At 41.3% G+C, this 24,531-nt stretch overlaps 3 protein-coding genes across 4 annotated transcripts; 1 reads left to right on the top strand and 2 right to left on the bottom strand.

Annotated features, from left to right (window-relative positions):
• Window positions 1-710: 710 nt before the first annotated feature.
• On the bottom strand, window positions 711-10,570 carry rfc1 (replication factor C (activator 1) 1). Of its 2 annotated transcripts, none has more exons than XM_084082917.1 (23): window positions 10,458-10,570; window positions 9,469-9,621; window positions 8,890-8,965; window positions 8,575-8,688; window positions 8,134-8,441; window positions 7,855-7,929; window positions 7,537-7,614; window positions 7,073-7,438; window positions 6,847-6,960; window positions 6,564-6,743; window positions 6,166-6,270; window positions 5,619-6,018; window positions 5,358-5,473; window positions 4,881-4,995; window positions 4,691-4,779; window positions 4,228-4,365; window positions 3,970-4,065; window positions 3,387-3,640; window positions 3,057-3,174; window positions 2,800-2,945; window positions 2,013-2,226; window positions 1,465-1,656; window positions 711-1,339 (listed from the first exon to the last, which is right to left on the bottom strand). In XM_084082917.1, exons 1-23 carry the CDS (start codon window positions 10,458-10,460, stop codon window positions 1,217-1,219), a joined length of 3,573 nt encoding a protein of 1,190 aa, XP_083939043.1. In that variant the 5' UTR covers window positions 10,461-10,570; the 3' UTR covers window positions 711-1,216. The 2 variants fall into 2 exon arrangements, with proteins under 2 accessions (XP_083939043.1, XP_083939042.1); XM_084082916.1 differs by having other exon boundaries at window positions 5,358-5,476.
• Window positions 10,571-11,794: 1,224 nt separating this feature from the next.
• Window positions 11,795-17,872, bottom strand: rpl9 (ribosomal protein L9). Its single transcript, XM_084042253.1, has 8 exons — window positions 17,850-17,872; window positions 17,116-17,162; window positions 16,897-17,012; window positions 15,624-15,719; window positions 15,262-15,394; window positions 14,709-14,789; window positions 12,412-12,541; window positions 11,795-11,950 (listed from the first exon to the last, which is right to left on the bottom strand). Exons 2-7 carry the CDS (start codon window positions 17,159-17,161, stop codon window positions 12,435-12,437), a joined length of 579 nt encoding a protein of 192 aa, XP_083898379.1. The 5' UTR covers window position 17,162; window positions 17,850-17,872; the 3' UTR covers window positions 11,795-11,950; window positions 12,412-12,434.
• A 757-nt stretch (window positions 17,873-18,629) lies between these two features.
• Window positions 18,630-24,480, top strand: lias (lipoic acid synthetase). The gene is made up of 11 exons (XM_084083619.1): window positions 18,630-18,760; window positions 19,680-19,855; window positions 20,164-20,257; window positions 20,520-20,600; window positions 21,259-21,415; window positions 21,800-21,857; window positions 22,343-22,471; window positions 23,554-23,699; window positions 23,800-23,870; window positions 23,988-24,099; window positions 24,192-24,480. Exons 1-11 carry the CDS (start codon window positions 18,677-18,679, stop codon window positions 24,251-24,253), a joined length of 1,170 nt encoding a protein of 389 aa, XP_083939745.1. The 5' UTR covers window positions 18,630-18,676; the 3' UTR covers window positions 24,254-24,480.
• Window positions 24,481-24,531: the final 51 nt, after the last annotated feature.

The following is a 24,531-nucleotide window of genomic DNA, read 5'->3' on the forward strand; positions in this document are numbered from 1 at the left end:
CCTTGAGTCTTGGGACTCAAGGCCCAAAAGAGAAATGTGATGTCTCCGCGGGAGTAATTTGTTCGACTCAAGACTCTTTTGGGTCTTGAGTCTTGGGACTCAAGACTGGAAAGAGTTGGAAAATATTCCTCGTTGGTTCTGAACTCAGAACCTTCTGTGTGCAAGGCCTGTATCCTATCCACTGCTCCACCATGGTTCATAGTTTCTCTGGTCTCTTGCAGGCTTTTCACTGAAAAAGCCTGGGTTTGACTTAAGGCCAGGCTTATTTAATTCACCTTTCGAGGAACAGGACCCAGGGGCTGTACAGACCAGACTTTGTCAAACCTGGATTTGACTTAAATCCAGGCTTATTTAATTCTCCTTTCGTGTAATAGGCCCCTGATCATCACTTTAGTATGTTTAGAGATGTCCCTCTGATTGGTGAACATTTTTTACTGTCAGAAACTAACGGTCATTTTATGTTTTATTCTTCTTTTTCCTCTCCGTGTTTGTCTGTCAAGTCCTAGCTGTGCTGTACAAAGATTAAAGTGTTGGGGCCAGAGACTTCTCCTATTGTTCTTACTAAGTAACTGCTCTATAATTAACTGATAAACTGAGTCAGAGCATATATTTAGGTAAGAGACAGACAACCATTAGACCATTGTTTTATGTTCATTCATGTTTCCCATGGTTATTACATCCCTGAGAAGGTTATGAAATTCTTAGCGTACCTGATTACTAAGACTAATAAAAATGACAATAGACATTTCTCTATTGATTACTGTGATTTTCTTTTTATATACAAAATTGCCATTTACAGGAAAACGTGGTGGTGGTTAATTGGTCATCAAAAGTGTCTGCTATTGAAAACAACAGTATTCTTCTTGTACAGACCTCCATTGTAGCAACAGTAGTAGTTGTCGTAGTATAAAAGCAAGTCTTTTTACACTACAGTCACATATTTACAGCTGTAACACTTGTACCTCAAACCAATAATGATTCTAGAGTAGCACACACTGCAGAGGCATACATATTACCCATACAGAGTAGATGACATGATATGACTCAAGTTGAATATCTACATTTGGATGCAGTGGTTAATGTGGAAGAGAACTCCAACTCAGAATGACACAGATGATTCCTTGACTTTGTCACACTTGTTACAGAAGAAAGAATTCCTAACAGTCTGTAGGGGAGTTTCCAGGCCTAGAGGAGAGGAGGACTCAGGTCTCATGGCTCACTTCTTAGCCTTGCTCTTGGCTTTGCCCTTCCCCAAAACCTCTGCCTTCTTCTTAGGCTCTGCCTTCTTCTTGGTCTCCGCCTTCTTCTTGGTCTCCTTGGTGGCTTTGGCCTTTTTCTGCTGTGGGACGACACAGACAGCAAGGCAGATTAAACAGTGCAGAAATTAAAAAAAAAGAAAATCCAATAAATGCGTGAGCACGCTTTCATCATAATCACAGCAAGGTGCAGTTTGAGGCATCTTACTTTGATCATGGCGTCAACAGAGACATCCTCCTCCTCCTCTCCCTCTGCATCCTGGGATTCCTGCTCCGTCCCTTCACCTCCGAGCTCAGACTCCGCCCCTCCTGCGCCACGTCGGCCTTTCTTCACGATCTGCAGGGAGTAGGGCGTCATGTGGACCTCGCGGTTGTATGCCCGAGTGAAGGCTGCTTTCACCTGTAGGAAATTACATGGGATGATGCGTCTGATTTCATCTGACCAGAATAGTGTCCAAGAATTCTAATGTTGGCCTGTCGACCTTTGATTAGTCTCAATAATCGAACGCACAAAACAAAAATAAAATGTTAAACATTTAATCTTTTTATCGCAACTAATCAAAACCAGATTAATAAATGAATTTCCTTGCTCATGTTTCTATTTGTGGATTGCTCTTGCATGTATCTAAAATTAGAAATATGTGTGCATCATAAAGATATTTGTGAAATACATTTGTGAATATTATTTTGTGCATTTGTGAATCTGATGATTGAGACAAATCTGATTCAATAACCCCCAGCCCACCATTCCCTGACCTTGGGGTCCAGTTTAGAGTAGGGGTCAGGCTTTCCGCCCCAGACGCTGATCTCCATGATGTTGTCCACGTCTTCCTTGATGAGCTGGTAGTCATCCAGCAGCTGCACAGCCTGACCCGCTCCCTCGGCTCCCAGGCTCTGGAGAGGGTTCAACAGCGCCCCCCGCAGGTAAGGCAGGTAGTCCTGGTTCACTGCCTGTCTGCTGCTCAATGTCCTTGTATGGGAGAGGCAGAAAAGACAAGAGATGAGAAGGAGGAATGGAGGGAGAGTGGAAGAGTAGGGAGAGAAAAGTGAAGAAGAACAGGAAGGCAGGAGATAATTTAATCACTATTATTAACAAGAGCTAGGGGAAAACGAGGCAGTCTGATCCTGTCTGATAGTAATAACGGCAGATAGTTCTGATATAGGATTGGGTCATGGAATAAATGAGACATCTTTCAAGAATGCATTACTAAAAGCTCTTGTACACAGACGTCTGATGTGATTTGTTATTGGTCAATCAGTTTTTAACAAGCTCTTGCACACAGAGTCTGATGTGATTTGTTATTGGTCAATCAGTTTTTAACGCATCTGAAAAAAGCAGGAATCAAACTGGGTTTGATTTAAAAAGAAAATGACAGCATCGCAGCCATTCGTCAAACAGCTAATTTGGAGTGGGTGTGCATGAGGTGATAGAAAAGCTTGTTTGTTCTTGTGTGAAGGAAATCAGACTCTGTGTGCAAGGGGATAAAATGTGTATCGATACAACTGAAAAAGGCTGATATACAGTGCATGTGCTGCAACTCACTTTAAGCTCATGTGTGAGGCCAGCTCCTGGATAATACGGGAATGTTTGTTGGTGGAAGAGAATTTGCCCAGCCAGCTTGGGAAAGTGGGGAACTGGTTCATGTAGCCTCGCATCAGCGCCCCCGGTAACACACTGGCATAGACGGCCTAGAAAACACACACACAAAATACGTTTTAGAATGGTTAACAGTCTCTCCAGCCACAAACACTTGAAAGCATTTGCTGTTAATGTTCATTTTAAAGTTGTGTGCGTGTTACCTGGGTGGGCAGTAGTGACCAGGTCTGTCTAGAGCGGATCTGTCTGTCCACCAGGTCTCCATCACAGATGGAATCAGCCGTCTTACTGAGCAGCATCAGGTGGGCCTTCAAATTACCACTGACAGAACAACATATTTATACAATATTTAAAAGTATGTTTGAAAGAACTGTGAAAATTATTACACAGAGGTTTACACTACAGGTTTGAGTGACTGGGCTCATAAATAATATTAGTACTATTGAGAACATGCATCTCCCTCAGCCCTGATTACTGGACAAAATAATACTCAAATGTGTACAAGCTTTGAGAGTACATCTTCCCTCTCTTACCCGGCGGCTGCTGGCCGTACATGCACGTAGTTCTCCTGGACAAAAAGCGGCGCAAGTGAGTAGTCGTGGAAAAAGAGGTCGCTCTTGTCTATGAAGCTCATGTGGGCAGTCTCATCCCCTGCGGCAAAGACCTTCCTGCAGACATCAAAGGGTCCCATCTTCATGTCCTTACGGGCATTGGCGGCGTCAGCCTTGCACTGGTCAAACGTCATCACCTTGTCCTTAGCAGACCACATGCTCATGTTGTGGAGCACCTGGTGAGAGGGGAGAAAGGTGACATGCACATGAGAGAGCAGAGCGAGGAGGGAGGTCAGAGGAGGGAGGTCAGAGGAGCGTCAGAGGAGGGAGAAATGGTGCAGCTGGCAAAATCTGAACACCGAGTCACGCCACTGGAGTTAAAGGGCAACGTGGTAATTTTTTTTACCTGAACCCTATCCCAAAAATATGTTTTTATTTCACATTTTGTGGATTTTTCAGATTTTCCAATTTTTTTTCCCCCACACTCTCACCTCAACTAAATTTTCACATGTCCTCATCACAATAGAATGATAGGATTGGCAAATTCAACGACTGGCTTCTTTACCTGTCGGATGTCCTGATTGGCAGCTAGGATTATTTCATTGAGTGCTGGCGGCGGGATCTTGATGCCCTCCTTGAATGCTATTGACATCATGGCTCCCTGAGGAGAGAAAAGAAAAGCAGGTGGGTGAGCAACAAGGAAAAGGAAAGAGGATAGGGTTCTGTGTGTGTGTAGAGACAGAAGAGAATTTTGTAAAAACAATGATCCAACGTCAGACAATGATCTAACGTCAGACAGGTAAGTGGCTCTGTTAGCAAGTACCTTGATCTGCTCCACTCGAGGTCTCTGGACGCGCAGATCGAAGCAGTGATTGGCCAAGGACCTAATCTTTTGGTGGTTGCGGTCGTTGCACATGAAGATGATTGGGATCTTGGACTGTTTGATGAGGCTAATCATCTCCTGTAAAGAATCATGGGTCAGTGGGTAGAGGTCAACATACTGTGTGAGATACAGGTGAGTGGACAGAATAATAACCGATATCCAAGTGACAACGTGAGGGAGAAGAATGGGGTGATCTCCCTCTACCACCCAAAAGCACCTCTGTAAACTAAAGCCTAGCGGCACTATTCACTCTTACTGCTTTTGCTGCTATGACACTTGAATTTCGCCACAGGGATCAATAAATGATTTATCTTTATCTTATCAAAGGGTTAGCAGCATTCTGGATATATAGGCATCAGAGAGAGCACTAGTGCACATGTTGACATGCAGTGTGTTTGTGTACCTGTATTCCTCCCCGGTCCTCATTGCCAGCCATACCGTCCACCTCATCCATGATAAGGACATGCTTGTTGCTTACCGTCCGAGATGCGCCTGCACAACATATGCAAACATGTGTAAATAGTCATTTCAGAAAGCCAGATGTGATTGCACAGATGTGAGTGGTGGAAGGGTTATGCGAATCACATCAGTACCTGTATAGAAGTTCTTGATGCTAGTGTTGTTGAGTGACTCCGCAATCACCTCTTTGAGGCTGTTCTTACTGCGAGTACAGCTGGCGTTCATCTCCACGTAGCTATAGCCCACCTCCTACACACACACACACACATGCAGTATTGACACAGGTAGAGGAATATGGACAGACATTGAAGCTGATTTCAAGAAAAGCCAAGGCAGGGAAAAAAGGAGATCCTGCACACTGTCTTCACTTACAGTAAAAAAAAAATTATTGCGAGTAGGCTAAAAACTGACCTTCATCGGGTATCTCCAATCTGGGACACCTGATGAAGTTCAGTTGGACCGAAATGTTGTAGCCTACTAAATACTTATTTGCTGTAAGTGAAGACCATTTTTTCCTGTCTCATGCACTGGCTGCCTGCACCTACCTAGGAATCATCTGTGTCATTCTGTGTGTGTGTGTGTGTGTGTGTGTGTGTGTGTGAGAGACTAACCTCACAGACAAGTGCTGCTGTGGTGGTCTTCCCCACGCCCGGGGGTCCCGACAGCAGAGCCGCTTTAAATGTTGATCCATCATCTCTACCACCTCCAAACTTACCAAACTTTGCTACTGCAGAGAGAAAAGTATATACGTTCAGTACATACAACCGTAATCCTTTATAGGCCACAAAACAAAGTGTTGCCGGCTCACTCAATGTGCATGAAACCTTATGTGAGGTTATAAGTTATCAAAAAAGCCTCACAGACGGGCACACCTGGTTTAGCAGCTCCCCCTGCCTGGTGTTTGTGCCAGTTTTGCAGCCAGCGCAGCAACTTATTGGCACAGCTCTGGTCCCCCTGCTGGCCAATCACAGCCTTCAGAGAGCGGGGACGGTACTTGTCCACCCACAACAGACTAGCAGCATCACTGGCCAAAGAAGAGGAAGAGGGGGAAAGGCCAAGCCCCCTGCGGACATCGGACCCCGAGCCTCTCCCAGGTGGGGTGGCGCTGCCTCCTGCTGCAGGCCTGGAGCTTCGGCCCTGGGCCTGGCCTGTCTTGGAGGGGCTGGGCGTCTGAGGGGACCTGGAGTTGCCCTTGGAGGGTGAGATTTTCTGGGCAGGTGGGGTGCTCTTCGAGGGCTGGTTGGAAGGAGTTCTGCTTTTAGAGGCCTTGCACTGTGCGGTATGGGAGTGCACAAGAGATAAAAGTTACTTCAACTTCTATGTATCTGACACAAGTATGAGACTTCAAACAATGCATCAATACAAATTAGTTTGTAGCATGGAAGTCACATGGATGGAGGCAGATATGTGTGAACTGACCTCAGCCTCAGCAGCAATCTCATACTTGGACTTCTTCCCTGGTTTGGCTCTGATCAGCTCCAACAGGGCGTCCTCATCAAGGATCTTAGTTCCCAGACTCTCTGCCTGGATACAGAAAGAGAGAACAACAAACGGCCAGGGTAACTAATTCAGCAACATGAAATACACTTCTAACTGAAGTTGAACATTGAAAGAGATTGGAAACATTATAAATATCAAAGGCCACACACACACACACACACACACACACACACACACACACACACACAGTCAAAAGAATAACATGTCAGCAACTAAAGAAAGCAAAATGTGCGAATAGAACCAGAAGAGGGCCTTTAGCGATACGCTATTAAAATGAGCCTGAACGGTGTGGTTTATGTGATATCTCAGCTTGCTACCTTTTCTGTCTTGGATGCTCCACTGTCTCTGCCCAGCACCACGTAGGTGGTCTTCTTGCTGATGTTGCCTGTCACCTTGCCCCCATAGCGCTCAATGAGAGACTTGGCGTCATCCCTCTCCATGGACTCCAAGACTCCTGTCAGCACAAAAACACACCCCTCCAGGCAGTTCTCTGCACCCTGGAACACACAATTTTCATTATAATTTGGGATTATCTATGAATCAAAAGTAATGTTGTTTTGACGTGCCCTTTTTCCTATCAGAAGCGGCTGCAGGTATTACCGTAGGTATTTCCTTGGAGCCCAGAGCACGTGGTCCATCTCTGTTTAGGTAGTTTCTGAAGGCTGAAGCGTTGCCTCTCTTTTTCTCGCCGTCATCAGGACTAGTGCTTGTGGACTAGGCAGTTGAGAAGATTATGTCAACCACAAAAAGGACCCTTATGTCTTTTCAAATATAATTTCAAATTAGTTTTTTCCTCCCCTTGCAAGGCATCAGTGGTTTGGCTTACCTGTGGTTTTTTGGGGGATACTTTGATTGCAGTCTCCCCTTCAGCAAGACTTCCTGTTTTGGGTGTGTATTTCTTGTCTATGATTAAATCAGTGCAGGGCTCCTTTTTGGGAGAGATTTTTATTTTCTTTGGTGAAATGGTAATTTTCTCCTCTTTAATCTCATCTTTTTTCTTCATTTGAGCCAGTTTGGAGCTGGCTTTCATAGGAGCTGTTGTCTTTTTAGGGGATGGGCTGATAACCTCGCCTATGAAGTCGTCAGCCTCATTGGCCTTTGACCGACTGCTTGTGCTGCTGTTGGCAGAGAATGTACTACTCTTCTTAGGTGATATAGTTGGGCCTGGCTTCTCAGCAGAGTCCTTACGAGCCTGGACGAACAGATACATACAAGGCATAATGTTACGACCAGTGACTTTTATGGAAAGTGAGTATTGTTTGTGTGAAATATAAGGTATAAGGTCAATGCCTTCTTGGCCTGTGGTGCCTCATCCAGCATGGCCAGCGTCCTGGCAAACTCCTCATCGTTGTGGACCTGCTTCTCCAGCTGTGTGAGAGAGAGAGATGATACAAATTCATTGAATTAAATAATAGATCACACTGCCTCATAAGTGCATTAGTCAATTCGAATATTGAATGATTTCAAACGTATTACTTGTTTAGTGCATTTTTTTGTTGTTATTCATATACAAGTGAAACAAATCCAGAATATGAATGTAAAGAGATATCACTTTGCCGATAGATTAGCACATAAATTCACTTTTAACTATGGCAGATGTCAGCCTACCTCCATGTCCTCCTCCATCTGCAGCTGTTTGGCAATTAAGTCATCACTCATACAATCCTCTGGGTCCTGAGTTGGCTGAGGGTGGAAATCATATTGTAATTCAAATGTATACATCCAACTAAGTAGTACATTATAAGAGTAACATCATACAGTATAATACTCCGAATACATGTTGTTTTATTTCTTGTATCTTGTTTTTGCTGTAATGGGTGAGAAAAGAGAAAATGGAAACACAAGACATAAAAAAAGTAATTGGTAGAGAAATAAAGTGCTACTCACAGCCTTCCTCTTGGTGCTGGCTACCAGCTTCTTATCCGAGCGCTGCACACTGCTAATGCCAAAAAAGTCCATCACTGAGGTGGGGGTTCGTTTGGGCTGGGGAATGGTGGTTGACTTGGGGGTTACAGCTATACGTGGAGATTTTGCTGCTGTATTCCCTTGAGTGGAGGAGGCTTTAGAAGGAGTCTTTGTCCCGTCTTTGATCACTGGACCAGACTTTTCTTCCTCCATCTTTACTGGTTTGGAAAGGCCATTCTCCTTGGGTTTCACAGTCTTCTTAATGGACAGGAAGTTGTCACTGTCTGAGTCTACAACCACAAATGCACAAAATAGATCTCAGATATTGCAGGTTGGGTTACAATATCCACTCAAAATTTAAGAAATCATGCTCTGTGTACATCTTTATGTGCACTGCATCTAAGTGACCTTATTCTCCCATACCTGTTTCAGAGACGTACTGCACAGGATCCTTTTTGGGAGGAGATTCTTCCTTGGTCTTCTTACTGGATTTAGAGGGTTTCTTCAGCTGTCTCTGTGGTGCCTCCTCCTCAGAGTCTGTATCAAATGTCAAGAGAAGATTGTGAGGAGATCCTAAGAAAATGTAGACCTAGGGGAGGTGGTGATCAGCTTGACAAGACAACTGTGAAATACAGTATAGTAATGTTGAGGAAAATTGTTTTTAAAATGAGCATCTTGGTTATAAGGACAAATTATGGATAGTTGATGTGATCATGGCGAAGCCATCTCTATCGTTACCTGATTCTATGACGGCTCGCTTCTTACGTTTCTTCTCATTGTCCTTCTGTTTCACCTCTGCTTTGGGACTTGTGATCTGAAGGAAAAGAAAGACATAGCCCACATAAATGAATGCTCCACAAACACCTTTACACAGGCAAAATATGTGCTTTTAGGGATATTTGTAAGATCAAACTCTTGTCACCTGAAGCACATGAACATATGATCATGGTAATAATTATACAGACCAATATGGCAGTAGGTGGCCTAAAGGTTAGAGGAGCGCCCTCGTTGCCGGAAGGTTGCCGGTTCGAATCCCCGGACCGGCAGGAAAAATCTGGGTGGGGAAGTGAATGTTCACCACTTCCCCAACACCATTAAAGTGCCCTTGAGCAAGGCACTGAACCCTACTACTCCAGTGGAGCTGCTTAGTGGCCAACAGTATAAGACTGTGGTTGTACTAGTCAGCTCCCAGGTTTTAATGTGTCTGTCTGTGTGTTTCTATGTGCAGGGCGTTGCTGAAAATGAGCACTTGTGCTCAGCTACCACCCTGGGTAAATAAAGAACAAAAAAAAAGGAAACAGCATACGATTCCCATACCTTTTTAGTCACTTTCTTTTTCTTCTTTGCATCCTCCTCTGAGGAAACAGATTTCTTTTTCTTCTTACTATCTTCATCTTGACCGTTTCCATTCTGGGCTGTTTTCTGCGCCGCTGGTTTACTTGAAGTTGGTGCAAAGAACCTCCTGATGTCCTGTGTTTTCAGAGAGGAAGAGATTGATGCCAACTTCTTGACCATCATTCATGACACTAGAGCCCACAAGAAAGATTGGGCATGCACTGTATAGACCTATTCTTCACAGCAGACATACAGTAAACCCAGCATCTGAACATTCCAATGTAATTTAATTGAATTTAAAAATGGCGGGGGTCTACTGGGCTAGGCGTTTGGTACACAAGAGACAGGATTATTCAACAACAGTTACTACATGTAACACAACAGCTACTATGTAACAAACGAGGTAATAGTCATGTTTATTTATACACTGCTGACAACGGCAACGTAACGGGTATCAACTCTGACCGTTAGTCAAATATTTCTGATTATATGACGATGAATCAGAGCAGATTTTCAGAGAGAATTCATTCTTAACGTGTAAATAATTAATTAAGTGTAAATAATACATACACATTCTAAATGGATCCAGGTTTAATAGGACATAAACTTGGAACCAAGCTGTTCCCTAGAAATATTTTTTTTTTCACCGACATTATCTACATTATGTTTATTGTGAATTAATGATTCAAAGTGTAACGTTAATATCGAACGTTAATTAACATGTTTTTGTTTAGTTTTTTTTGTAACAGTTATGAGTAAAAGAAACATAGCTAACCAGCTATAAAACAACGACACTGTGACAGTTGAGTGGTATAATAATGTAACTTTATGCCAGCTAACATTAGCTCGTTGGCTAGTGTGTGCATGCTCCCAAAACATGCTTAACAAGTTAGCAACACAGATTATATTTCGTGCAATGCAATGAGTTTACTCAGACTGCTGTACATCAATGCTCAGATCGGTTGACATACCATAATAATCAACACAATAAGGTGCTCTTTCCTCCGGGTTGTCAGATCAGTTGTCAGGGAGAATAATAATCCAACGAAACTGGCGCGCGCGGCGTCCGTTACTGTCGCCTGGAAGTGACGTCAACTCTATGTGATACAACAGTGGTTCTCAACCTGTGGGTCGGGGTCGCCACATGATTGGGGGGGGGGCGTGTCCCAGATTGTCACGATCCTTAGTCTAGGAACACAAATAAAAAGTAAAGTGCCGATTTAAGGACTTTTAAGACCTTTGATACCTAAAAAAATAAATGAAATGAAAGAATACCTTTTTTATTACATCAAAAGTAATCAACAAACTACTATAAAAACTGGTCAAACATTGGCTAAATTGTCAAATAATCTAAGATGCAAATGTTTGAAAATAGCTGATCTACAAGCTCACAACGCCTCGCAACCATAGTCGCAACGCTAGATTGGCAATTTTCACAATTTATCTGTGGAACTGAGCCAAACTAAATGTAATGCCTGAGTTCAAATATGAATATGTTTGGGGGTCCCCAGTTCAAATATGATTATTTTGTGGGGTCGCGACTTGAAAAGGTTGAGAACTACTGTGATACGTCACTGTACAGTGGTGCCACACTGAGAAATAACAGATCTACAAGCTCACAACATGGATGAGCTTGTATATTGGCTATTTCCAGCGTGCGAAGCAGGCTGAGGCGCACAAACTGTACGTCATATCCACCACAGGCATTGTTTATATAAAGCCTGTATTATATAAATTATGAAATACAGCATGTTTCCAACATAAGTATTATGCATTTACTTTATTCCAAGTATAACAATATTGAAGTATGGGTTAATTTGCCTGTTATTTGTATTCTGGGCATTACTACTAACACTACATCCCTTACTAAAATTATAATCTTTTAAAATGTACCCATTTGTGCATTTCAAGATTAGCCATTCCCACAATCATAGTAAAATGACTACCTGCCTTGATTTTATTCATTTCTTCTTCCCTTCACATTACGCCACTGAGGTGAAGGTTAGGATACTTACTACTAGCACATAGAAATGAACTGGTTTTCATAGAACTGTTAACTTCCAAAGGAAATGGTTGGTTGTTGCTCGGATTTAGATGGAACATTTTCATGATTAGGTTTTCCTCAAATTCAGGTGTTAATACTAGGGCAGCAGTAGATGAGAATACTCATGGAAAACGTCACAATATATAGGGATGGTATAAAATGCTGTTGCATGTGACAAATGCACAATAAAATTACATCCATGAACAAAGTCAACAAACATGTTACTAATCCATCTAACCACTAAGAAAAAGACAGACCAGTTAGTTTCAAAAAATGTAGTAGATGGAACTTTATTTGTCAAAATAGGACATTATTGGTCATCTTGTTCAATAACAGTGGTCTTCTCGCTGACATAGATGCCATCCAGGAACTTTCTAATGTCCTTCTTTCTGACCGTGGTGGCCTGTTGGATCAAGGCCGCTGGAGGGGGAAACAAAAGGGCCAAGTGTAAAAACAGGGAATGAGTCCATGCAAAATCAAGGTGCAGGTTCATTTGAGAAACATTGTAAGAGTCAAACAAGTTTTAACCTACAAAATACAGTAAATCAGTCTTCTGAATGAGTCTTACATTAGACTTTAGAGTTACATTAGAGTTTATTTTGTTAACACTGGACAAACCAGTTATGATCAGATGCATGCTGTGGTTAGTCAGAGATATATTGACATCAAAATTAAACATGACATTCTGAACACCATGTGGTATCTAAAAAAGAAAGCCTACCAGAAAAACAAATGCATTAATTTACTAGAACAAGTCTATCATATAAATCCACCGTGCAATGCATGAACTGGACATAAGGAAAAGAAAAAATGTTAATTGGTAAGAGGAAACAAAAAAGTACATGTTAGCCCACAGGGGAAAATTAGCCACATTCTCTAACCTCTACAGTTGTAGCAGTTGTTTTTAATTTCCCGGCTCCACAACAACTCCCTTCTCAGACACGTAAATACCGTCCAAGAACTTTCTGATATCCTTATTTTTGACTGTGGTGGCCTGCTGGATCAGAGCAGCTGGAACACAGAGAAGCTAGGGTGATGAGCAACATGCACAGGTCACACAGGGTCAAGGATGACAAACATTCTACAACACTAGTAGGGCTTAACAATGAGTCCAAAAAAATAAATCTTAATATAAACTACTGTAAGTTCTTAAGTACAGAGGTTGCAAGTCATTGCACAAAAAACCTTCTAAATAGACTTCTAACAAGGTATTCTTGTTTTAGGTATTTGGTCCAAACCTTAAAATGTATATTAAAAGGATGATGCATTTTTGCATGTTTAGCTCACTGTCTAGAAGTTCTCACAGCTCAACTAAAAAAAGAAAAAAAAAACTTTGTCTGAAAAATTGCAATTAGACATTCTTTTACAAATTGTTCAGCCCTACTAAGGATAGATAGGCAAGGATGATTATGGATTTGTAGAATGATGGGAAGAGGAGGGCTGAAGGAATACTTTTCTATAGTGGGGGAAATTGGTGCCCACAACATTTTCTATTTCAGAAAAGGAATATGGAAGAGGCTGGGAAGAGTAGTATCAGTATTCACAAGACTTGATTTCAAGATGGAACTGGCAAAACTTCACAAAAAGATAGCATTATGAAATATGTAAATTGTGGTGCACTGATACCAACCAAACATAGGTAATTGACGGTACCAATTTGAATCCTTTAATTAATCTTTGTAAAAAGCATTACACTTGGGAAAGCACCAGTCAATAAAATGTATTAAAATCTGATTAGGTGAACTTTAGAAGCTATGACCTCAAGTACACTGAACATGTCAAAGTGTGCTCCCATTATGACAGCCAGTGTAAATGCTCCGTCTTGTCAATGGGCACGAAATGACAGAGCCATAGTACGCTGGTTCCAAAATGAATCGGATGTAGATGGGCAGAGAGAATTATCAACTTTCTAAATAGCTTAACAAACGATGGAGTCTGGCAATGATGTACTTGGGATGGTCTACATGTCAAGGGGATGGTTTGGATAGGACAAAACAAATATCTAAATCATGGCACTACGGGTATGTAAAGCTATGGTGTTGTGTTGAATTCCAGTTCTCTAGGAAGTAGCAGTCCATAACCATGTACTTAGGGTTTTTAGTCACTGTAAACGGCAGTTCCATGGACCAGGATATTAGGACATAACTGAATCACTCGGTACACAGGCTTTTATTTTCTTTCACCTTTCGGCAAACCTTACGCTAGCAGAAGCAGCAAAGGGATCCCATCTTGACAGGGTCCCCAAGCTTTGACATGCCGAAACAAGCTTTGATTTGACAAAAAATAAACATTTTGCACCAAGGTACAAAGAAGAGTCAACATCCTTTTAAGAAATACTGAAATGCATAGATGAAACGAAAATGACAGGAGGTATTTTTTAACAATCATACACCCCCTCTCCCCCCTCGTATATAAACAGTTGTGCAGTGCCTCAACCTCAGGCCTCAGGGTCTACCGGTACTGATGGCTTTCTATCCTTGAGCACGGAAGCTCTGAAAATGATTGAGGATAAAGCTGATGTGACGCCTAAACCCCACCTTCCGTTAAGTCTTTTTCTTTAGTTGCGTAAATTTGTCCCAATATACATAAAAAAAACAATCTAGATGCATAGCTAGCTGCTTATAAGAAATGGAAATTCTAAAATATATTTTTGTGAACGGAAATGACAGATTTCGTTATTGGATTTAGGAAGGTGTAGTTCCAGACTATATAGCATTCGCCGATTGATTTTGGTTTAGGACTACCGTAATTTCCGGACTATAAGCCGCTACTTTTTTCCCATGCTTTGAACCCTGCGGCCTATACAACTGTGCGGCTAATCTATGGATTTTTACAGCTAACAGCCACTAGGGGACCTTCTAAATCTATGGATTTCACACCTGCGGCTTATAGTCCAGTGCGGCTTGTATACGCACACATTTGTTTTTTTCCCTAAATTTGGCTGGTGCGGCTTATATTCAGGTGTGCCTTATACTACGGAAATTACGGGTACCCAAAATCTAATGGTGGTTAGACCTGGTGACCAGTGTATCAGGTATAACCAATCCCTGATTATGGTGACTAGAATAACCTGGACACTAGATTAATATTTGGTAGAGTGGAAAACTGGCAGTACTCGTTACCCCAGAGGACGGGAGATGATCACAACTGAGCTAAATGGTTAAGTTGTTAAACCTACCTGAGTTTGACACCAGCTCAATGTCATTACCCTCCAGGACCAGCTCATCCTTCTGGGCTTGTGAGAGTGCACATACCACACCTGGGAAGGGGACAGATTGGGGTAGGGAAACACTTGCTTAATTTTCAGCCACAGAATGATCCTGCACATACAAAATCTGTGAACACACCAACAAAAGGACTAATATCAAAGCTCTTTTGGGGACACCCGATAAGATGAATCGTTTGGGCACATACCACAAGGCTTTAATGCCTGACAGCAAGTCCCCAGTTCAGACCATTTGCTGCTTTGTCATTTCCCTGCTTTTTCTCCCCCCGTTTCCTGTCTGTCTAGTCTACACCATCTGTCAAATTAAGGCTAAGAACGCCCCCACCCCCCAATTTTTCCAAAACATTTTCAGCATACAAGTCTGTTAAAAAGCTTTCGCAGACTTAGATTTAAAATCTCTGACCCTATAAAATTGCTATGATCTACTACACTGCCAATGTGTTCTGTCAAACAGCAGTCACGGCGAGCACAAATTATTTCTGTCACTAGGTGCAGTCTCACTTACCAGTCCTCATACGAACACGGCGGATGTACTTCTCTCCCAGGAAGTTCCTGATCTCCACCAAATTTCCACTCTCCTGAATGACTACATTGATGGGGAAATGGGCATACACAGATCGCATCTTGTACCGGAAACCCTATAGAGGGGAGAAACATGGCCGTCAGCATTGACGGTAAAGGACAGTGAACGCAACAAGACCGATGAATGTTGGACCACTGCACAGCCGAACAATAGAACGCCCTCTCCAACTAAGCCCCATCTTAAAGAAGGCAGTGTGAGGCAGTATCATGACAAAAGAAACAACCAAAATGGCAAGAATATACGTATATAATGTGCAAAATGCACAAATACAAAAGCAGTCTCACCGCAGTGACTCCCTTAATCATGTTCTGGACATGACTGCAGATGGTGCGGACTGTGGCCAGCTCCTTTCTGTTGCCCCACCATTTATCCACACGCAGCTGAAAACAGAGCAGGACATCAACTTCTGCACTTTCATTACAAACTACACAATCCTGTGAGACCCAAGTCAGCAAAAGTATCTTAGTCTAGGGGAGCAGCAAACGTATCTTTGTCTAAGGGTGCAGGCAGGAGTTCTGATTTGTTTCGTTTTATTACATCTTTAAAGCAGCATTCAATAAAGCTTGGCAGCTTGTGGCCTGATGAGAAAACAGTAAGGCCAGAACAGAAGGTACAGATCACATTTGTACATTTTGCCTGTGGCATTATGACAGTCCTCTCCGGTAAGCTTGCACCTTGGAAGTTAGGAATGTGCCCGTCTTTAGGGTTATGGTTAAACCTCAATATCTCAAAAGCAACAAGCTCTTGACCAGCTAGTGTGTGTACATATCACTGTTTACATACGACACTGCACACTGTATATCACATAAAATGTTCACATTTGATTGTCCTTTTAGTTGGACTTGAAAATATGTAAAGGATGGACACCCTCTTATGTTAGTGGGTAGATAATGCCTCCATAGGAGGCGGGCATAAACCATGTTAAGTTTTATACACGGCACATGCTCGTTTAAAGAGCTTCCAGTTATCAAAAGGTTAAAAAAAAAATGTTTAGGATGCTGCAGTGATGGTACCCATGTGTTTTTTTAATCAAATACCTTTATGGCTCTAGGGGCTTGAGTGTTATCACAACTGCGCAAGACCAATTTGTGAAACAGTACTAGATGTGAGAGATCATACAGTGCAAGTACTGTACATCCTGGCAGCTCCAACTGTTAAAAAGGCCTAATATGTTAAGTAATTTATCAAGTTAAAGTTGACAGTGTTGGAGACCTTGATGTGATTTTAAAAGTTAGGATAGTCCAGGATGACTGAGTTACTTGAATTGTGTTATCAAATCAAGTAAAAAAAAAAGCACATTTGAAGAGTACCGTTTTAACTGGCCTCTTTGTGAACATCATGCAGTATTTTGTGATTCAAGCAGACATGAACCAAGGAGCCAGTCTAGAACACTGGTCAGCACAGATGTCAGGACTAAGGAAGCCTCTGTCAAGACCCTATCATGACACAATGACTACATCATCTGCATACATCGGGTCATGAACATTTTGACACACATCTGGTAGGTCATTGATGTACAGAGAACACAAAATGGGACCCACAGTAATAAAATGTTACCTTCTTGTGTTTTTGGCCCAAAAGTCTGAGCTCCAGGTTGATGTGGTTAAACTCCCGGCGGAGTATGCCACGGGGACCCTTGACGATTACCGTCCTCCCCTTCAACTTGATATCCACTACACAGACAAAAAAACACAGCAGATAAGTTGTATGATCTTATGACAATCTCGTAGAAATGGATCTTAAGCTGCATATTAACACTCAATGTATCAAATTTACCATTGTCGGGGATGTCGACAGTCTGGTTGCTGAGAATGGTCTTCATTCTGTAATGAGAAACACTGATATTTAAGTTTCACAGTCAGGTTTAGTTGTAAATTATTACACAGACAGCAACCTATAATCCAAATATTAACATATTAAATAAACTGACAACACAAGATGAACACAACCCCTTCCCAACAGCAGTATTCGTAGTTGACAACAAGTGGACCCTTGCATGATTAGGAAATATACTTGTTCAAATGTACATGAGCAGCTTGTGGAAGAGTACTTTTATTATTAGAGTCAATTACATCTTTGGACATATAATGCATGACACAAATGATTTTAGTTCCACTTAGCTCACTTACATTAGCATTAGCATAATGTAACGCTAGCTCAACCAATACATATCGGTAAGCTACATAGGTCAATGGAACCGTATGACAGGATGCTGTAAACGTTATTTAGCAGTAGTCCTGAAGAAGACTCTACATTCATTCTTTTAAACTAATTCACGGGGCCATATTGGATGAAAACAGACGCGTAGGCCTGGGACGAGTCTGGAAGGGGACCATCGGAATAACTAATGTTATGGAATGCAATAAACGTAGTGTATGTGGAAAATACGATGGCTGTCATTTGTATTAGCAATACCCGGATAAATACTCCAATAAGGATGTAAAATTGGAGTTTTTTGGACACAGATGGAGTTAGATTAAATGCACGACATTATCCGACTTCATTCTCACCTCGCCGGTAGTAGAGGAAAGGAGGAAGGAAGGACGTCATCACGTAAATGTAGTTTGCGTGCGTCATGACGTAATGCATTCAGCAGGCATTACAAGTTAACTGATGAACTGAAAAGTGAGAATGACCCTTTACTTTAGTAAAAGTATCATTACCAATTGGTATTCTAATTAATAATCTAATAATAGAAGTTCATAGATTATTAGTATTCTAAGAAGAATTCAAAATGTACTTGTGCAAAAGTTATTGGTATAAAAATGTACTTAAAGTGCTAAAAGTAGAAAGTATTCATTATGCAGAATATCCCATTTCACAAGTTTTCAAATGTATAAAATCTTTTGAAAATAGCAAATCTACGTGAGCTTGAATGTACATAATATAATGTATACATTTCGGCCATTTGAAAATAGGGCTAAAGTGGTTAATGTATGTTTTGTAATAATAATCCAAATCTACAAATTAACTAAAGTTTTCAAATAATTGTAGTGGAGTAAAAAGTACAATATTTTCCTCAGAGATGTAGTGTAGTAGAAGTAAAAGTATTGAAAAGTGGCAATACTCCACTAAAGTAAAGAATACCTCAAAATTAAGTAAATGTACTCAGATACTTTACACCACTGCTGATGTATTAGTATTATTGTGCATTATAAATGCCACAAAACGTAACGGTTTAACATAAGAGGTAAAATTCCCTTAAGTATATAAATGACACTGTACTTCTACATGTTTTTGGTGTTTGTACGTCTTTTATTTTGCTTTCAGACCAAAGTAAACGCACACAGAGTGTTGTTTTCAATGACATATAGCGTAGCCACTGAAGCTAGATGTCATGGCGTTGGTCAAACAAACCTGCTTTATAGCAGGTCGTTTCTCTTGTAATCATTTATGGTTGAGTCCCAAATGCAGCAGATATGTAAGTATTTACACTCACTGCATTGTTGTCGTTTACAATTTCTTACATGTTTTTTTTTTAATTCTTACATAATAAACTAGGTAGTCGGGGTCGTAATTGGTTGTCGTTGGTCTTCAATTACAGATTCGATTAATGTGGCCGTTTTGTAACTAGCTAGTAGTAATCAAAAGTAAACAGCAGTCATTATTTAGAATAATGGTTGCCTATCATGTCTAGGACAGTGGTTCTCAAAGTGGGTTCCATGGACTCTCAGGGGCTTTGAGAGGGTAAAATGACCCTTACAACTGTGTAACTCTGGCAGTATACAAATGGCACCAAATGGACCCGGTAGGGTCCGTATGTTTCCATTTGTATACTGTCAGAGTAGAGGGGAGTACTTGAAATGTAAACGTTTGAGAACCACTCACTGGTCTAGGACAGTAGTTCTCAACATGGGGTCCAGGTAGCTTTGGTCCATAGCATTAGGAGTTGTAACGCTATGGACCAGAGCGAGGGTCCAGGCAGGGGGGTCCCCAGGGTTCCTTGAGGGGGTACCCAGCTAAATGATTGACAGTTAACTTAATCTTCACCTTTTCACATGTTTAAGAAAGTACAATTAGACACAGTATATGGCTGTTTTTATCTGAGTTTGACTGTTATCTAATCTACGACTACAGTGAGTACATTACCTGGACAGTAAGGATTTCTGGGCCAAATGACAGACCACATCGGACAAAATCATGTCCAACAACAAAACATGTTCTGACTGAGATTGGGGTCCCAGAGATTACAATCTTATCAAATGGGGGGTCTGCACTAATGCATATCAAATTAGGGGTAAAAGGCGAGAATAACTGCTCTAAGTGGGGAGGATCATGGAAATGCAATGACAAATTGTTGCTGAATAATATAATAAATGATAATGCTAACTGTTCCACAGGTGTACGCCAGTGGCATGACCACGGTGGCCAAATCCTCCACGGCAGGAAGAGACAGCAGGAAGGATTTGTTACGAGATGATGGGCCCGACCTGCAAGATTTCATTTCTGGGGAACTATCAGAAAAGAGCAAGTGGGATGAATACAGAGGCAACCTAAAGAGAGAGAAAGGAGAGAGGTACAAAGTAAATCTAAAGAATCACATATTAATGACCATGTGGAAAGTGAGAAGTAGGAAGGTTGTCAAATCTTTTTCATTTGTAACTGCTCAAAGTGGCAGTCTGTAGGGTTCAAAGATCAGACCATTCCTTATGCAATAGACAGCAATGAACTATCACAAGCACTAGTGTTGCATATAATTCTTACATTTCTTGAAAGACAATCCATATGGCATTAAGAGGAGCAATCTTTTATATTGTTTCATCAGCTTTATGCAGGGTTACATATGTGTATTGGTGAGAAAAACTTGTATTTGTGCTGTGACAGGCTTAGGCTTCCTCCTTGGCTGAAGACTGAGATTCCAATTGGGAAGAACTTCAACAAGTTGAAGAATACGCTGAGAGACCTTAACTTAAACACCGTAAGTTGTGTGCTTGCACGTGCGTTTGCCGTAGCCTGGCATGGCCAGACTAATATCACTGCTTAGATAAGTCTGGAATCTCTGTGTGGAACCTGCATTTCCGAGGGGCAAATTCAAAAAATGCCAAGCCTTTTATCACAATGTAACAAAGAGCAAAAATAAGTACTCTACAGTTTAGATGTTCATCTCAAATTCACTCAAAATGTATTAACTTTAGCACATACACTATGTATTTGTGTGATGTCTATATGTGTAATTCCAGGTGTGTGAGGAGGCCAGATGTCCGAATATTGGGGAGTGCTGGGGAGGAGGAGAGCATGCTACAGCCACAGCTACCATAATGGTGAGTACTCATTTGGATGATTTGTCTGGCAGTAAAATGAGCCCTGACCTAGTGGCCAAAAACGTGGCTGATATTATGATACTGGGTCAGCAGCTAGAGTGGTCACCTGGGAATCGCAAGGATTTTAGTTAGATCCCTGCTCCTCCGAAAATGATAATTATAATACATTATAATAAATAAATTGAGTTTAATTTGCACTTCTTATCCAGATGAATCGTCTAGGTTAGTCTAATAACAGCATGGCTTCTCTGTGAATCTTTGATGTCATATTGATGCCCAAACATGGCAAACATGGACGGATGGACAGACACAAAAATTAGGGGGACATACAATACATACGTAATTACGGACAAGCGCTCTTCTACACGTCTTGCCCCTTAGGCGCCACGCCGTAAAATAACACTAATAAAAGGGGGGAAAGAAATCCAGTGGGTGGGCCACATATAAAAGATTAAAACAAGGATGGGCCACTGTAAAGGGCTTAGAGGAAGGCCTGCAGATAGAAGAGGTGTGTTATGGCCATTTTAAACACCTCAATTAAAGGGGCAATTCTGAGACAGTCCCGGAGGAAGTTCTAGAGTTTTATTTCAGGTAGACTAACCCATAACTTCTCCCCGATAATCTTCTGTTTCCCTTTTCTGTCTTCCTCTTTCTATAGCTGATGGGAGATACATGCACTCGTGGGTGCAGGTTCTGTTCAGTGAAGACGGCCCGCCGGCCCCCTCCTCTAGATCCAAATGAGCCCTACAACACAGCTAAAGCCATTGCTGCCTGGGGATTGGACTATGTGGTACTGACCTCTGTAGACAGAGATGGTAAGAAGATAGTCTCGCTTAGCCAGACAACTATTCCACAATCTCCGAATGCTACATAGAAATGGAATCTGGAACTACACCTCCCGAAATCCGAGAGAGCAAGCGGTCATCTGTTTGTCATTTCCGTTCACGAAAATATATCTTAAAATATCTTAACATTTATTTTTTTGTATTTCTATTTCTGCTAAGCAGCGAGCTATGTTATGCTTAGATGATTTTGATTTATATTCGGATAAATTTGCGCGACTGTAAAGACCGGAAGTGGGAAGGAGGTGTCGCATCCGCTTTATTGCTTGATCATTTTCAGAGCTTCCGTGCTCCAAACTGTATGACGGAAGCATTTGAACATTGTGTAAAGATGTTCTCACGTTACTGATTTGTCAGATATCGCTGATGGAGGGGCGGAGCATTTTGCCAAGACTGTCACTCAACTGAAGGAAAGGTACAACAAACACACCATGTTCTAGAACAGAACTTAATCATTTAATCAAGTCTTCTTATCCTTCTGAGTCATTTCCACAATGAAAGGCTTGTTTATCTCAGAACTATTTAAAAAAATAAGTTTCAACTAGGGGTGCAACAGTTATTCAAACTAATTGATTCATAATTATTATATCTATTTTAATTAAATAAGCAGTTTTCAAAAATAGCGTAAATAGCAGATCTATTAGGAGCTACAAGGATCTATGAGCTTGTAGATAAGCCATTTCAGCAATTTTTGTGCACCCTTAAAACACCATTAAAGAAAGTTTTAAATATGGCTTAAGTGGTTAAGCAGACAATCGAGTTAGTGAAAAAATCATTACTAATATTTTAAAACCACACTTCTCGATTATTCAATGAATCCAAAAAGTAATCGATAGAATAATACTAATAAATAGTTGCAGCCGTAGTTGCAGACCTTCATTCTGGTTATTCTCCATCTAGGAATTCTCGGATCCTGGTGGAATGTCTCACTCCTGATTTCCGTGGTGACTTGGCAGCGGTGGAGAAAATCGCCCTGTCAGGGTTGGATGTTTACGCCCACAATGTGGAGACAGTCCGTGAACTGCAAAGGTACTAACTGGTGCCTGCAGCTGATAATATACTGAAACTCAGATTATGGTACACATCACATTAACATTTTCTCTAGGTGATTCTAGCCATCCGTCCTTTAGCCGACTAGTGTGATGGTCCTTTGAAACTATAAATCTAATTAATTTATACATTTGATTTAATCTGATTCAATTTAACATGAGGTGACTTGGAATACACATCTGTAATTCTTTTCTGGGTACAAACTGAGACGTTAAGATTATAATTTAGATGACAAAATTGGGAGGGATGGTTATACACATTGACCAGCAGGTGGCACAAAGAAGCCATTTCTCAGTACACTGATAAATGCATAAAAAATGTCATTGATATTTGTATTGACAGTAAAAAATGAAATGAAGTAAAACTATGTTAGTGTCTGTAAAGGGCCATATGAGAGATCATGTTTGTAATGTGCTGTGAAGTTAAAGGTTAGGTTTTAGGCGCCAACTGGGCGACACACCAAAGGAAGAGGGAGTCCTGTCAGAGGAAAGGCCATGGACATTTCAGAAACCCGCCTACCAGTGAGAATCCAAGCTAATAGAAACGGCAGGTTTCTATTCCTGGAAAGTTAGCATGCTATAATGGAAGCCATTGTTTTCTCGTTAATAACAATTCTGAATAAAACATTTGAAATATTGTCTGAAAAAAACACCTGCTTTCTGAAGTGTCCACAACCCTCCTATGAGACACAGAGTATTTTTACCATTTTATCGTGAACATTAGTGAGGACAATTGATTGAAGATAGGTTGAAAATGGGTTAAGTCGTCCTTTAATCAAACATCCATTGTTCATTGTTAAGGTCACTGTCTACAGGATAGTTCTTATGTGTCTCCAACACAACTTAAGAACTACAAAAACCTCTCTGAGAGAGAGCTATTATTGATTTATCTCATACTTGGGTATGGATTTCATCATTTGGATTGTGGAATTTCCACTATAAAGGGCTATGGGATTCTCCCATGTAATATATCACTTCTTACTCTTGTAGATTAATTTATATATTTACATCTGCTTTTAATGTGCACTGCTTTTGCTCATGATCTGTCACCTCTAAACACAGGCATGTCCGCGATCCAAGAGCGAACATCAATCAGTCACTAAGCGTGCTGAGACATGTAAAAAAGGTCAAGCCCACCTTGCTTACCAAGACCTCGATTATGCTGGGACTGGGGGAGACCGACCAACAAATACTCGATACCCTGACAGGTGTGTATTTCAGACTCAAATTCTCATAAACACGGTGGCTCTAACTTATGTTGATAAGCCCTGTTTAATACAAAAAATGTGTCTTGTGATGTTGCTACAGAGCTGCGGGAGGCAGGGGTGGACTGTCTGACACTGGGCCAGTATATGCAGCCCACCAAACGCCACCTCAAGGTAGATTCAGAACATTACACTCCATCTTCCTTTCACCTTTTGCTACAGTGATTCTGAATCTACAATCTTGTGGCATGTTGATATCTGTTGTGTTCAACTGTGATGGTCTGTTTCTAGGTGGAAGAGTACGTGACCCCTGAGAGGTTTGCCCACTGGGAGAAGGTTGGGAATGAAATGGGCTTTGTCTACACGGCCAGTGGGCCCCTGGTGCGATCGTCTTATAAAGCAGGTGATGTGCTGTGATGCTTTTAAGGTTTATAGACTTTGTACAGCATTATTTTGGACTACCTTGACATGTTCATATCTGCTATCCCTCTGCAGGAGAGTTTTTCCTGAAGAACCTACTGGAGAAGAGAAAATTAGAAGTCACTATTGCAGAGTGAAAACATGCAGTTGCCTGTTTTAGTTTACCTCCTCAAGTCAATGCCAGCATCAAAGTTAAGAGTAAACTACACCACTGCATAATCATATACCATAGTATTCCCATAGGAGGAAGATTATCAAGAAAGTGAGATGTGGTATATAAGTGGGGGACAGGAAATGTGTTTGAACTACACCGGAAGCTGATTAAACACACACACACACACACACACACACACACACACACACACACACACACACACACACACACACACACACACACACACACACACACACACAC

This window comes from Gymnoscopelus microlampas (genome assembly GCF_963454915.1).
Source record: "Gymnoscopelus microlampas genome assembly, chromosome: 2".
Lineage (NCBI taxonomy): Eukaryota > Metazoa > Chordata > Actinopteri > Myctophiformes > Myctophidae > Gymnoscopelus > Gymnoscopelus microlampas.

What these genes read in the sequence shown, in the direction of transcription:
- lias (XM_084083619.1), top strand. Translation starts at nt 18,677, where the DNA reads ATGGCGTTGGTCAAACAAACCTGCTTTATAGCAGGTCGTTTCTCTTGT. An exon ending in GTCCCAAATGCAGCAGATAT is followed by an intron (nt 18,761 to 19,679) that starts GTAAGTATTTAC and finishes ACTGTTCCACAG; the next exon opens with GTGTACGCCAGTGGCATGAC. An exon ending in AATACTCGATACCCTGACAG is followed by an intron (nt 23,700 to 23,799) that starts GTGTGTATTTCA and finishes ATGTTGCTACAG; the next exon opens with AGCTGCGGGAGGCAGGGGTG.
- rpl9 (XM_084042253.1), bottom strand. Translation starts at nt 17,161, where the DNA reads ATGAAGACCATTCTCAGCAACCAGACTGTCGACATCCCCGACAATG. An exon ending in TGGGCCAAAAACACAAGAAG is followed by an intron (nt 15,720 to 16,896) that starts GTAACATTTTAT and finishes CTCTGTTTTCAG; the next exon opens with CTGCGTGTGGATAAATGGTG. An exon ending in TGAGCTGGTGTCAAACTCAG is followed by an intron (nt 12,542 to 14,708) that starts GTAGGTTTAACA and finishes TCTGTGTTCCAG; the next exon opens with CTGCTCTGATCCAGCAGGCC.
- rfc1 (XM_084082916.1), bottom strand. An exon ending in AGGCACCACAGGCCAAGAAG is followed by an intron (nt 7,439 to 7,536) that starts GCATTGACCTTA and finishes CTGTTCGTCCAG; the next exon opens with GCTCGTAAGGACTCTGCTGA. An exon ending in GCTCCAAGGAAATACCTACG is followed by an intron (nt 6,744 to 6,846) that starts GTAATACCTGCA and finishes TGTGTGTTCCAG; the next exon opens with GGTGCAGAGAACTGCCTGGA.